Raw genomic sequence first — 15,379 nt, forward strand, 5'->3', positions numbered from 1 at the left:
CCCAACCCCAAACATCCCCTGAATTAAATGCTTTACTTCTCCAAAAACATGGATGGAGAATGGTGAAGATGGGAAGTGACATGACATTAATGTCTGTAGCAACAGGGCTTTAACCAATCTTAAAGCTAACCTTCTCAGACCACCACAATGGCTTCCATTACCAACCCACTGTTCTCAGAAACCTACTAACCATTAACAAGTACCAAAAGGCACTAGAGTCTTCTATTATTAATTACATGAAAGAAAAGTAGAAAAAAAAAAAAAGTAGACTTTCATACTCTTCTTAAATTTTCTTTAAGGCCATATGATATATCTGACCCACCTCCAAGATTCTGCAACAAAACAGATGCCAAGCCACTAATTTCCCTCCAGGATGATGGAACATCTTTCTAAGATTATAGTGGCTCTTTATCAGCATTTCTCTGCAAATTAATGAATTCCTACAGAATTCTGAGTTCATTAACATGGTTTAAGTAACAGAGCTAAAGTTTTAACATATCTCTGTTCTCGAATATCACACTAAACAATTAAATGGGTGTGCGCGCGCGCGCGCGCACACACACACACACACACACACACACACACACCCATTTAATTTCCCTAACTTATGACACTTTCTCCTTTTTATAATAGGATTAGGTTATCTGTGATCAGCATAGACTTTAAAGTAGCCTTGTTTTATTTACTCAAAATATAACAAGATTGAAAAAATATTAATATATGCAGGTTTAAATCATTCTTAAAATTATCATTCATAAAAATAAGTTAGGCTGAAATGATAAAAAAATAGAATACTAGTATTTTTAAAAGACATCATACATGATTCCAAATTACCAAACATTGTAGGTATTTATACCCATTTAAACTAGCTCTGTGAGATTCTCTTCCAAAATAACCAGTTTTAACCAATTAAAACGTGTTCTTTCTTTAGAAAATGTTTTATGTTCCCCTATTATATTTTTCAGACTACTTTAGTTCATAAATAGCAGTTCAAATCCAAAGAGCCAACAGCCTACTTAAATCCAGTTTTAAATGCTGGGGGCCCGCCCAAATCTACATTTCCAAAGCATTAAGTTTTTTTCTTGTAAATGTTACCAATATCCACATAATCTTAAATCAAGAAAAAATATGAGACAGGATTAAAAAAAAGAGAGAGAGAGATTACGTACCATTACTCTGCAGTGTTAATCCTGAGAGATCTTAATTTTTTAAGAGGGAAAAGAAAATGAAACGTTAATCATTACCACGAAAACATTTTCTATTATATTTAAAATTATAGAATGTAAATATACGCAAGGTTCAAAACTTTATGAACCATTTCAAGAATACTTTCCTTATTTTTCAAAAACAATATTTGCCCAATAAATGGACATAATACCAACTATATAATACTTAGTTTTAGCAGTCAAATGCTAAGTGTTCAAATGTTCCAAAGTTCAAATTTAAATATTTATATTTGATTAGAAATGTATGATTCTTTAACCTTAGTTGAAGTCATTTTATAATTTATAATTTATAAATTTATAATTTAACTTAGAAAAATTAAAACATAATTGAGATCTTTTCCTTTTGTGCTTCTAAAGATAAATGCAAAGTCTACGTACCAATTCCAGGTGATACAACTCGTTCATAGTGATATGGATTCACACAGACACTGTCACATTTTAAGTCAAACGCATACTGACAATATTTAACATGTTTTAGTTCATTTTTGTGAAGATCAGGCCACCTCCAGAGACGGGCATAGATCACATGAGGAAATCCTTTCCGACCGGCAACCTAGGAAAAATAAATGACCATTGACTGAGCATCAGTTATACATCATACATTATGCAAGGTACTTTTTATACATGTTCTCATTTAACCCTTAGAATCCTATGAAGTCAGTATTATAATCTCCATTTCATAAATGAGAAAAACTAAAGCTCAAAATAACATACTTGACCATGGTCACAAAGCAGTGAGCTTAGTATGATTTCGAGGCCCATGCTCAGATTTTAAAAATGCAAAAAAAAAAAAAGCCTGGGGTTTGTTGTAGAAACTAAGCCTAATATCTAGATATAAAATTTTTATTTATTTTTATTATTATTATGTATGCCTATAGCACTTGGTCTTCCTAGGTGGTCTCCCATCCAAGTACTAACCACGCCCGACCCTGCTTAGCTTCTGAGATCAGACATCAGGCTTGTTCAGGGTGGCATGGGCGTAGACCATGGACTGCGGCTCCACTGGGAAGCGAACCCAGAACCTTCTGCGTGGAAAGCAGACATGCTAATCGCTACACTATAGAACCACGTCCCTAGATATAAAATTTTTAAATCTAACAACATAAGATTTCCATACGTTTCTTTAAAAATATTAAGCACAACAGATATATTATACAGTTCTACATGAGAAATGTGACCAGTCAAAATAAAAAGTAAAGAAAATTTATAAAATATAAGCTTTTAACTCAAGTTTTAAAGATATGCTTTAGTTTTTCTAGATTGATTTTCATATGACAATACCGAACATATAATATCATATTTCTTAGTTATAAAAGGACCAAGGAGAACTCAGTTTTTTAAAGGTGCATATGACACCAAAAAGCGGGGGGAAGGAAGGATGAATACTAAAGTGCTAAAGGTATGGGTTTTCTTCTGCTTTTTATGTTCCAATTTTTTTATATTTAACTTTTTTTTAGTCAGAACATTAAAAAACTTTTAAAATATATCTTTATTATATGGAAGACATATTCTTCCATATATTCCCATAATGAGTATTGGTACAGGACATACAGTATCTAAAGAGATGGAGCAGTGATTAAATTATCCCAAAGTAACTTAAGAGGAAACAAGAATTTTTTTTAATCTGTCACTACAAAAAATGTAAAAAACCCTAGAACAAGACTAACCTGAAGCCTTCCATCCAATGTTCTCTGTATGGTAACACATTTGCTAGGATGAGCTCCATTTGTAGTTATAGCTGTTATTAAAGAATCCAATTCATCCTTTTTCTCCTTCAGTTTCTTCACCAAACTTTCAATTGCTCTTTTTGCAAATGTTTCACTCTCTCCACCTTGTCTATGGCACATCAAACTATGTACAATGCTCAGACAGGCATCATTACTTGTTGGTGTATTTGTAATAGACATATTGTCCATTTGTTAACGTTATTTCTTTTAAATCAAATGTGTTTCCAATTTCCAGAGCAATTTCAATCTTTTGGAGGCAGTGAAAAACACTGGCTAACGTTGCAAGGGAAAGTGTTAGACATGTGGTATTCAGGATAACCTAAAAAAAAAAGAGACAAAGATATCAGAATACATTTTACAAAGTAAATTCAATTACTTGAGAAAAGATAGAATTGCTCCATTTAAGTCAAAGACTCAATGCACATATGAAAATTTGGTGCAAAGATTTTTTTAATGACGTAATTAAAATGCTGTTTTTGACATTCCAAAATTACTAAAGTTAGGCCTCCTTTGTTATTATAGAGGTATGCTCAATCAAGTCTTTTTGACTGTTAATCATCCTGAAGTAAAATCTGAGGATGTTTTAAAATGAATACTTATGAAGGCCAGCAATTTAAAATAGTGTTGATTAATAAATAGTTAAACCTAAAAGTTTATCACTAATATGCATGATTACTGAAAAGCTATATCCACATAATAACCTGTACATGTTTACAGCAGCATCATTCATAATAACCAAAAACATGACCCAAATATCCACCACCTGATAAATGTATAAACGAGTATATCCATACAATGTAATATTATTCAGTCATAAAAAGGAATTAAGTACTGATACATGCTACAACATGGATGAACCTGAAAAACAAGCTAAGTGAAAGCCAGTCACAAAAGGCCATATGAAATATCCAGTCACAAAAGGCCATATGAAATATCCAAAATAGACAAATCCATAAAAACAAAAAGTTGATTAGTGGTTGCCAGAGCCTGGGGAGAAGGGGAATAAAGACTGATGGGTATGGAGCTTATTTTGGGGGTAATGAAAATGTTCTAAAATTTAAAGCTGTGATGATTGCAAGACTGTCACTATAGTGAAAACAACTGAATTGTGCACTTTAAAAGGGTGCATTTTGTTGTACGAGAATTATGTTACAACAAAATTATTATTTTTAAAAAGATGACTAAATTCCTCAAAAGATTTTACCTGTTTAAGCAAAATATTTTCAAAACAAATTACTCGACTCGTACAAAACTAAAATAACTTATCTGACCTCAAATTCCCACATGGAATAAGAAAAGGCTACTGGTCTAAGAATAAATGACATAAAGCAGAAGTGGAGGCTGTACTTTTTATGCTGGGTTGTTTTTGTTTGTTGATGTTGTTGCATTCCATGCTTACTTTGCTTTTATTTTCTTTTGCTATTTACTTGAATCTTTAAAAATCTGTCCCCACTACCAAATAAGTAAAACTAACGCATCAGTCTATACCAAAATCTGTTCCTCTTCTGATGACCTTTACTTCTAAAGCATTAATTCCATCCCATTACCCAGGAATGGAAGCTTGGTAAAACATCACTGACCTATCTCTCTCACTACCCTCACATTCTCTAAGTTGATTCTTCACCTTAGTCATTTCTATCAGTCTCCTCCTTTCTGTTCTCCCTGACATTGTCGCTGTTTGGGGCCTCCTCAGAATTTATCAATCACTTGGTATTTAATATGTGCTTCCTCCCTATTGTTATTGCCCATATTCAATAAATACATGCTGAAGATAACTTTCCAGATAACCAAAGATAACCAGCATAAGAGGTTTTGGAGGCAGAGATGTGGATTAGAATCTCAGCTCTCACACTAGTTGGACAAATTAAGTTACTTAAACTCCCTGAACCAAGATTTAAAAGGAGAGTATATAGAGCTCAAATGAGAAAATCGATAGGCAAAAGCAGCTGTTGTTTGAATACTGTTTATTTTGTTTTAAATGATATTTTCCTAAAATTCATTATGTATTTTTCTGTACTTCCTCCTATTAAAATTCGTCAAAAGAAAATTTAGGAGGGCAGAGACTGAAATAAACCACTCATCCAAGGACTCAAAACTCAAAGACACATAGGAGGAACCAGGCAAATTTTATAAATGAATAAAATGTGCCAGATGTACAAAAAAGTACGGAGGAGTACAAGTGCATACTCACTCATCTAAAAGGATAGCCTTTACTCACTTCCAATGGAAGTGGCATTTGCAAATGCTTGCTCACTGCTGCCAGGTTGTCAAGGCCCATTTGTATGTGAAATCTCATTTTAAGTAGTGGCAATTTATTTGTGGGGAAAGGGGAGGAAGAAAGAAGGAGAGAGTGAAACCACTGTGTATGCCAAACAAAACACATCTTCAACTTAAATCTGGCCCAAGAGTACTACCAGTTTGAAATCTCTAATGCCAACTCACAACAATTTTAATTTCTAGACTGAGAGCTCTAGAGGACAAGGATTGTACTTACTTTATTCATCACTATATACCAATGCCTAGGACATGTTAAGTGCTCCTTATTATTAAATAAATGTATTTCTGTATGTGCTTTCAGAGTCATTCTTACGCTATTTCTTTTGCCTAAGACATTCAGTCCCACTTTATCCACTTGGTAAGTCCTAGCCATCCTTCAAGTACTATTTAAATGTCTCAATTCTTCCAAGACTGTTCCATAACACACTATCTCCTCCTCCCCCAATCCTGGAGGAGACTTACTTCCCTGGTCTGTTTACTGTGTGTTCCTGGTTTGTTATTTGATCCCTTCCTCAAATGTAAAATACACCCCAATTACAACTCAACTTATAGTTATTTGATTATGTACTTGTCTCATATTTTGTTGCCACAAATCTAGAAGTTCAAGGAAGCAACACTTTCTCATCTTGAAAATTCCCAGCACCTTGCAGTTCCTGACATATACTAGGCAAGTCTGTGGACTGACTATAGCTTTTTATTCTGAGGCATTTCCTTGCAACAAAATTTGAAGAGTGCAAATACCTTGCTGTTGAACTCATTTTTTGATATTACATTCCAAAAGATTTGCACCACTTTATAATGTAACTAAAGTGTTTGAGTACACCTATTTCACTACAATCTCACCATCAGATGTTATCATTTCTAAAATTTAAGCTATCTTTGGGCCTTAGTATCTCAGAAACTATTTTAATTGCACATTTCTTTGAAAACTAATGAAAATATCCTTGCTTTCTTAAACAAATATAGCTTTTTCATATGTGTATGTCTTCGTTGTATTCCTTAACAAGTGCTCAAAACATTATTAAAAAGTTCCTTGTACAAAAAATAATATCAGCGAGGGTATATCAATATTTTCCTATATTAAATAGCTCTGGATTAAAATATTTTTAAGGAGTGGCATGTAATGACAGCAGACAAGGGCACTAGACTGGAATAAATAAAATTACATGTTCTAATTAAAGCTCTAGCAGCCTGACTTGGCAAGTTAAGACCTCTTTCAATGATCTCATCTATAAAATGGGAACAATATCTGCCTTACCAACTTTACACTCGCCATGGTAATCAAATGTAACGATGTACATAAAAGCAATTTGGGAATCATAAATTGATCAATTCAACAAACACTGTATCTACTACGTGCAAATCACTACAGATACAAAAACAAGTAGCACATAATCAGAAAGTGGACCTCAACTCTATCAGACCAACATCCCGTTTTTGTAACAAATAGTTTATAATACGCCCCACTGTAGCTATCCTGAAACAATTCTAACCTACTTATACAGTTTTAAAAAATGTAACAATGCCCCCCTAATTGTCAAAGAAAAAGATTAATATACATTAAAGTATGCATTTTAATGAAAATGCTCAACAAATTTAAAAAGTATAATAAAAATGGTAGATGCTTGCACTATATATAGAGTCATCATAAATATGATGATTACAAATTCAAACCTTCCAAGACAGGTGTGTTGTTTTGGCAACTCAAATAGCACAATGTCACTGCAGTTGGTGGCACAGATTTTCCAAAATGGTGAACTCCTGATAAAGTTCCAAGCAAAACAACTTTAATTAAGAAACTGAATTAAGAGAAACTTCATTTCTGAAAAATTGAGTACAGATTAAGATGGAGTTGGATTCTAGGCTAATTATATGTTTCCTCCTATATGAATTTCTGGAGCATTTGAAAGTGTTGTAGGGTGCCAGATAATTCTTCAAAGTCCCTCATATTGCAGGATAGCAACCCTGGCTCCCATCCACCAAAGCTCCTCCCACTAATTTCCACAATAGCCCTTAAAGGGCAGTACTTACTCTACTGACAACCACTGATCTAGAAGATCCAAACATATTACCCTAAGTAACAGATGCTAAAAGAAGTAGATGTTAAAGTGATTTGGGACTATAAACGAGAAAGCATGGAAAGTCCACAGGTAAATTAAGTCTTAAAGGATGTTTCAGTTAGGCTAAGTTGACTGTGTTGCAGTGACAAACAACCCCAAAAATATTAGTAGCTTAAAACCTACGTGTAATTTTCTGCATAAACTATATAAACTGGAAGCTTTGCTCAGCATCATCTCTCAGGGATTAGGCTAACAAAGGCTCCTTTCTACATATGTCCTTAAATGGCAGGAGAAGAACTAGGATAACTTAAGCACTGTCTTTTGAAGGTTGACTATCACTTCTGCTCACATTTGGTTGGCCAAAGTCATATGGTCATGTCAGTGGTTCTCAACCAGGGCAACTTCATCCCTCAGGGAACATATGGCAATGTCTAAAGACATTTTTGATTTTCACAACTGGAATGGGGAAGTCAGAGGCACAGTGTTACTGGTTATCTAATGGGTAAAGGTCAAGGCTACTGCCAAACACCCTGCAATGCACAGGAAAGCCTTCCACAACAAAAATTTATCCAGCCCAAAACGTCAACAGTGCCAAGGCTGATAAACTTTGAACCATGTCTAATTTCAAAGTGAGAGAGACAGAGAAGTGCAATATTATCATGTGCCAGGAGAGAGCCATCAGATTATTGATAGAACAGTACTAATAACTACCACATGTAAAAATTTGTCAGGCTAAAGTAAAATCATAGGAAAAAGCAGAGGAATAAGAGTACAGATGTTTTGTCTAGATTAGGTTCATGATGGGAAAGAGGGGGAGAAATGACAGCATTAGAATTGCATTAGAAAGAAAACTATAGGGAGAGGATGAAGGATAGCTTTGGAAAGGGAAACAGAAAACTAGTTAAGAGACAGTGATCCGAAGAGTGATAGGGCGCTAGATTAGAGGCATGGGCAATGAAAACAAAAGAGGAAGCCAGTGAAATATTTCTAGGTAGAATGAACTAGATTTTTTAATCAACTAAGTATAAGGTGTGAAAAAGAAGGACAGTCAAAAGATGACCCATTTCCTAAGTTAAATGAATGATGAAGAAAGAATAAGATTTAAAAGCAGTTAAGTATGCTGAGTTTTGAAGAGCTCAGTAGAGAAGTAAAGCCTATCTGAAAATCTCTAACATATTGGGTGAAGTCACTGTAATAGAACAAACCATCCCATGGTGACAGGGGTAATGGGAGGTAGAAAGTCAGCAAGAGGGACAGAGGTTTGTCCTTGTATCTATCTACCTATGTGTTTTGTCTCTAGTCTTGTTATTAATCAAAAACTGTCACCTGATGGCGACCATAGGTCTAACAGCACTCCATGGACCACAAAGCCAGATAACCAAGCTAATTAATTTGCTCTATAAAATAAAGAGGCTGAGTGCTGGCCTGAAGGGCTAACATGGAAATTCATAAACTTTAGCTAATAAATGTTGACATGTTTTTATTTCTCAGATGTCTGTTTACTTTTGAATTGCTGGCTGTTTTACATATGAAGCAAACATATAAGTATATTTTTTAGAGGTTATAGGTATTTTGATGAATGATCAATAAACTATGAGTATTGGGAATATTTGAAAAAAGTGCTTAAGTATAACAAGAAAGGGGGGAAAAAAGGCCTGGCCTGGCAAAACATCACCAGGAAGAAATTCTAATCACAGGTTTACAAGCAGAAAAAAAAGGGAGTGTGCAAGTTGGCCTGCAGCACAAGTTGTAGCCTAGATTCTAAACTGAGGAACCTCTGAGAGTTATGGTTTGGTTCGTCACACTGAGGGCAGTTAGAGAACCTCCAAAAGCACAAAGGATTATACATACAGGTATTAATGACTATAAAAACCTGAGGTGGGGATAACAAAATCAGAATGCTTTTGTGGTAACTTTTAAGATGAACTTTTAAGATGAATTTAGAGGTGTGCTTGTTTACCCAAAGGTCTTAGATTTAAACATCATATTGCTACACCAGCTTCACCTTAAATAATCTTATTTAAAAATTAACAACTTTCTGGATAAATTAGAGGTTGTTAAAAGAACAATCAACAAAGCCTTTAGTTCAGCAGTCCCCAACCTTTTTGGCACCAGGGACTGGTGTTCCTATGAGAATCTAATGCCTGATGATCTGAAGTGGAGCTGAGGTGGGGATACTAGAGCTAGGGAGTGGCTGCAAAAACAGAAGCAGCTTCGCTCTCTCCTTGCCGCTTACCTCCTGCTGTGCGGCCCCGGGGATTAGGGACCCAGGCTCTAGTTGACGTCTGTTTTTTGTCTGCAAGTACGTATTTCCCCTTCTAAATAGTACTCATCATTTCCGAGGAGAATCTCCCTACCTGGGCAAGTGGGACAATCTCCTGCCTGGCTAACCAGAGCTACCACCTAGCCACAATAGTTGTTTCAAATATGGGAGAGGACCCAAGTCAAGCCAATGAGAGCTCCAGGACTTCTGTTGGAACTGCAGGGGGCAAAAAAAAGTTCTCTCTACTGAAGATGAAGCTGGGAGTAGTTAGCCTGGAGCCTACCTAAGATTTTAAAAGAAAAGAAAACAAAGTCAAGAAATACGGCCCTGATGATACTGGCTGGTTGTGACCCAGATCCAACACTGAGACCAGCACTATTTCCAAATCAAGCCAATGAATTTCCCTTTTTACTTAAGTTTGACTGATACATGTTTCCCAGTAGGTAATAACTGAACAAAAATTGAATTAATAACATTCTCAGAAAATAGCAGTGATATAATACAAACCATATAAACAATGGAACCAATCAGTAATCTAGTCAATAATACAGATAACTTGTTACTTTAAAATAGCAGCTGTTAAACTCTCTGGTCTCAGGTCCCCTTATTTACATTCTTAATTATTGAGAATTCCAAATAACCTTTGTTTATGTGAGTTACATCTATTGATATCTACCATGTTACAAATTACTACTAAAAAAAGTTTAAATATTTACTAAATTTAAAATAAACCCATTATGTATTAACATTAATGTTTTATGAAAAATAACTACTTTCTAAAACACAAATGAGTCAGTGTTCCAAGTGACTCTGTTTCTTATTTTTGCAAATTTCTTTCATGTCTAGCTTAAGAGAAGACAGCTGGATTCTCATCTGCTTCTGCATTCAATCTGTTGTGATATGTTGTTTTGGTTAAAGTATATGAAGAAAATGTGCTTCACATAGATAATTAGAAGAGAGGAGTATTTTAACAGCCTTTTAAGATAATGAGTATTCATCCTTTATTCAACACCAAAATGTAACAAATGGCAATTCTTAAAGGTTAGTTGCAATGTGAAATCTGAATCCATATCAAAGTACTTCCTGGCTCTGTTAAATCCACTGGTCTATATTGCACTTTGAATGGATCTCCCCCTCCTTGCATGATTTTGTAACATCAAGCATTGGTCATCTGGAAAAATACTGGTTTAAGGAGTTACGCAGATCTTGCAAGTAATTTCTCAGTTTTATTATGAAAATAATTTAGAATGCATGAACCCCCTAAAAGAAAAGAGTCATGGGGACACCCAGGAGTCACTGGGCCACACTTTGGGAAACACTTTTTAAAAACTGGAAACTAAGGTAAATTTTAATAACTGATAACTGAAAAATACACTTCACAAAAACTTTTAAATGAAAAAAACTATTAAGTTATTTAGCTTATTCTTTCAAAATGAGTTGTATCAGAATCCTCTTCAGATTAGCCCAGCCCTACTAAATATATTATCAAGACTAGGGCCCTATATTTATAAAGCACTCACGTCTGAGGTGCTGTCAGTTTTACAAAGCATTAATCTAGTCTATATTCTTCACTTTACAAATAACCAAAAAAAGATAGTGAAACAAATTACAAGATCATGAATATATTCAATTGATTAAAAGACTAATTACATAGATGTTATCTCACTTTTCTTTACTATTAGCCAGTTTCATGTCCATACACATAAACTTCTTCCTTCAACTAATTTTAGTAAGAAATATCTATGATATAGATGCACCTAGTGTGTTTATGTACTGTGACTGCTGGTTTATCTTACCCCAGTAAGTACTACTTCTGGTCATCCTTTCACCAGATGATTCAATTACAATGACTGGCCATCTATTCATATCTAATGCTCTAGAATTCACTAGTGAATACCACTGATAAATATCCTTAAATTGGTTTTAGATTTAGAAATATATTTTGACTTGAAAAAGACCTAAATTGCATATACATTCATCCACATCAAGATACAGAAATCATACCTTACTACAAAGACAAATATTCAGTCCTTTTTTTCTCAAATCATAAATAAGATTTGCATTCTAAACATGCAAACTGGGGATTGATAAATTTTAAGTAAATTACTCCAGTACACCAATGACTGTCAAAGTCTGTACTGTATTAAAACAAGTGAAACAATAAGATAAGCATACTAAAATATCCAAAGCCTTTAAAATCAAGAAGTACTTGTTTTACTATACAGGTTCCCATGCCCCTTCCACTCCACTCCCATTCTGAATCTGGGGGGGGGGGGCGGGGAGAGGGCAGGGGAGGGGCGTTGGGAGGGGGAAAAGAATATTTTGTTTAATTTTTTTAAATCACTCTTCCAGAAAAAGAGATACAGCTACTCTTAGACCAGCGCTTCGGGTGATGTAGATGGAGAACTGAACATTTCCACATGAATAATCTCTTAAAGAATTACCAACTAGTTGGGCTTGTTGAGCAACTTTCTCACAAGTGTTTAAACCCTAACAGCAAAAGCAAAATCAAGGCAACTAGCATCTCAGGAACCAATGAAGAGACCAGTTAATAAGTGCCTAGAAAATTTCAATGTTTCCAAGCAGATCAACCTCCTATGAAGACCGAATTCCCTTGAGAGTTCAGATGCTAATTTTGGCATCTATACAAAGTCTTTAGTCTCTAAAAGGAGCCCAAGTAAGCATTTTAGAGTACTCTGAAAGATCAACTTCCTATTTAGAATAGTGATGATATACCAACTTATCATGGGAAATAATAGCGTCCTAAAACTTGCTACCAGGCAGTTCAAACGAATTGAAAAATGAAGAGGAAAAAAGAGAGAGAAGGATAGATGAAGGGACAGACTTGGAAGCAAAACAAAAGGGACAATACCTTCAAGGGGCCCGTTAAGTTAGATGTGAGATGATTTCATTGTGAATATGTATATCACCATATTAAAGAATATAAAACAGACACAAGTGGAAAAAAAAAAGTTAAGAAGACCCAAATAAGCTCAACCACTTTAGAACTCCAATCTGGCTGTACCCTAAGCCAACTGAATCACAATTTCTGGGGGTGGGATCCAGCCATCAGTGTTTTGTAAATTTCTCCAAAGGATTTCCAAGTGCAGCCAAAGTTGAGAACCACTGCCCTAAACCTTGAGAGTAAAAAAAACAATAAAAAGATGAAATCCACACAGTTATAAGCCTTCCAAACTGCAAATAATTCTCATTTAAAATGTAAATAATAAAATATAGTTCTTGACCTTAAAGGTATTTACAATTATCACCAACTTGAAATTAAGATGTAACAACAGACACTCTTTACAATCAGTCTCTGGTAGCTTTCTATCTTAGCAATGATATAATTTGCAGTAGCAAATAATCAAGACTTAAGTTATAAGATTCTGACCACCTATTATCCCAGTTTTACATAGGTAAGCACTACCCTCCATTTTTATCCACTCTCATGGTTAAACTAAATTTTCCTGGATGTCAATCACACCACCTAATAGTGTCAAGGTGACATACCTAAAATACTTTGTTCCCGAGAAACTGAAATTCAGCCACATTTCCTATCACCAAAATTACACATTTTAGAATGAGAAAAAAAAATCCAAAAGTTCTAAATATGACTCATTATCAAGCACATATTTTGACATATTATAATGCAAACAGTATCATACTGAAAGTCACTCAAATGACTATCGAAACGTGTCAACTGGATTTCTCTTTTTAAAACAATCGAATCTTCAACTGTTGAAAAAAAGTCCAAAACTTGGTAATTTAACAAACTTGTCTTAAATTCTGTGACCTCTTTTTTTAGTGTAGAAAATAATAAAATCATTGAAACTGGTTAGTTTTATACATGATTAAACATTACCTCAGAGTCATCTTTAATCATCACTTAAGCAAAACAAAACAAACAAAAAACTGCCTAACTACACAATCTTCTTGGGGGTGGGGGGAAGGAAATCCAAATGTGTACAATGAGCACTGAATGGCTAAAGCACATATGTTTAAAAAACCATTCACTCTAAAATCAATGAATGAAAAATGAAAAAAAGTTAGGTGTGAGCTAGAGAGGAACAAAACAGAACTAAGAAAATTTTAAGCATAAGAAAAATAATGTATGTTCTCACCAAAAGAGGCAAAATTTTAGGCAAGACTAAATACATATTTTAAATATAATGAACAAGGCAGAACATGTAGGGTTAACTGCCCTGCAAGAAGCCTCAGCAATTCGCAGCTCAATTAGAATAGTGTCTAATGATGTTACTATAACACCAGCTCACTCAGAAAAAAACAGCTTCCAAGCCGGAGAGGAGTGTGGGCAGCATAAATTAGTTTTACACTTGCTCCCTCATTGGTAGGAGAGGGATCTGAAGGAGAATGCAGAAAAAAGAATTCACACAAATGGAGAAATAGCTCAACTAAAATGTAGCTTAAGAAAGTGAAGCACAGGTTTTTAAATAAGATTTGCTGCTTCCTGGTAGAAGCAGAATTGCTCCAAGCAGCAAAGCCATCAGAAAAGGTCAATGATCCATATAAAACTTATTCCAAAAAATTTCAGAGTGACTTTCTCAGCACAAATTTTCATTAACTCTGAAACGGACTTGAAGTTTCTTTTTTTTTCCTAAGCTCAAGATTTAAAATGAGGGCACTTAGCTCAACAGAGAAATTTCTACTTATGCACTCCATTTCAAAAATAACACAATTAAGATGTAATACCTCTTTAAAGCAACCTTCCCAAAAACCTGGAAAGCAAAGAAAAAGCCACTTCTATTAACACTCACAAAACGATATATCAACTTTGTCTAGAAAGCTTTTAGCTTTAACTCCTACAATTTAAACCTACATAATTCATCACCACCTTAAGACTTAAAGATACTCCAAATCTTAAATGCTTGGCCTGCTGCATTACTTTTGTTCTGTAACGAACTCAGTAAAGAAAACAAAAACCATGACATTATTGAAGAAACATTAATAAGAAATCAAATTTTAAATGTTAGTTTTATCAATCATTTACAACGTGAAATGTCATGTACTAACTTTCTAAAGAGAAAAACCCTTGGCAGAAAAAGAAAAATTACACACTACAACTTCATACGCTGTATTTCAGTTGAAATACATTCTCTGTATAACATGGCAAAGGCAATTTATGAAATCCACAATAAAAATTATTCAAAAGCAATGTTCCAAATCACTTTATGAAAGCATGTATTTCAATATTGTTTTTTCTATTAAGACTAGACGGTTTCTTCCAGCAAAAAGTACTGAACACCCCAATAATCAAACTGCTGAGACTAAAAGGATGCTAATGCTGACAAAAGTCAAAGGTTGTTAACAAAAATTAGTCAAGACTATATGTCTTTAGAAAGTCAATTCGAAGTAATTAAAATAATTCCACATTATCTTATATTTATTATTCCTAAATAACCGGCAGTTTCACCTTAGACTCTGGTGCAAAAACTAAAGGCATTAAGAAACTAAATTCAAAATAAATTAATGAGAAATAAACATATTCATTTTTAAAGTTCACTAGGGTTTTCGGGGGGAAAATAGCTATCAACCTTCTATAGGGTTTTTTAAAAACTATTCCCGCAAAGAAATCTTTCAAGTTAACGAAACACACCCATTTCTTTGAAAATCTTTAAAAATCTAGTTTGCGGCATGTGACGGAGCCACCGCCCTCCACCCTACAGCAATTTCACATCTAGTATTTGTAGTCCTAGCAATAAAATAAACTATGTCTTTCGCTTTTTTTATGAGGGGCGGGGGGGGCGGTGGTCAGTTAGGTGCTAAGATTGTTTCCCGCATACCGCCATCAGCCACAATACTCAAAAA

At 34.5% G+C, this 15,379-nt stretch overlaps 1 protein-coding gene, 1 non-coding gene and 1 pseudogene across 4 annotated transcripts in view; all 3 read right to left on the minus strand.

The window, feature by feature from the left end:
* The window catches only part of SMAD4 (SMAD family member 4), a 39,097-nt gene extending 35,804 nt beyond the window's left edge, over nt 1–3,293 (minus strand). For all 3 annotated transcript variants that reach the window (XR_002780572.1, XM_023531077.1, XM_011360481.2), the window contains exons 1-3: nt 2,894–3,293; nt 1,605–1,779; nt 1,170–1,199 (exon numbers count right to left, since the gene is read on the minus strand). Coding sequence is in view for 2 of the 3 variants with exons in the window: in XM_023531077.1 (XP_023386845.1) it covers nt 1,170–1,199; nt 1,605–1,779; nt 2,894–3,142 (454 nt within the window). In the remaining variant the exon portion in view is untranslated. The remainder of the gene's footprint in view (nt 1–1,169; nt 1,200–1,604; nt 1,780–2,893) is intronic.
* LOC111741584 lies at nt 2,096–2,211 on the minus strand (annotated as a pseudogene).
* Nucleotides 2,221–2,293, minus strand: TRNAG-UCC. Its single transcript has one exon. It is a non-coding gene; the product is annotated as a tRNA-Gly (tRNA).
* Nucleotides 3,294–15,379: the final 12,086 nt, after the last annotated feature.

This window comes from Pteropus vampyrus, unplaced genomic scaffold (assembly GCF_000151845.1).
Source record: "Pteropus vampyrus isolate Shadow unplaced genomic scaffold, Pvam_2.0 Scaffold3, whole genome shotgun sequence".
Taxonomy (NCBI): domain Eukaryota; kingdom Metazoa; phylum Chordata; class Mammalia; order Chiroptera; family Pteropodidae; genus Pteropus; species Pteropus vampyrus.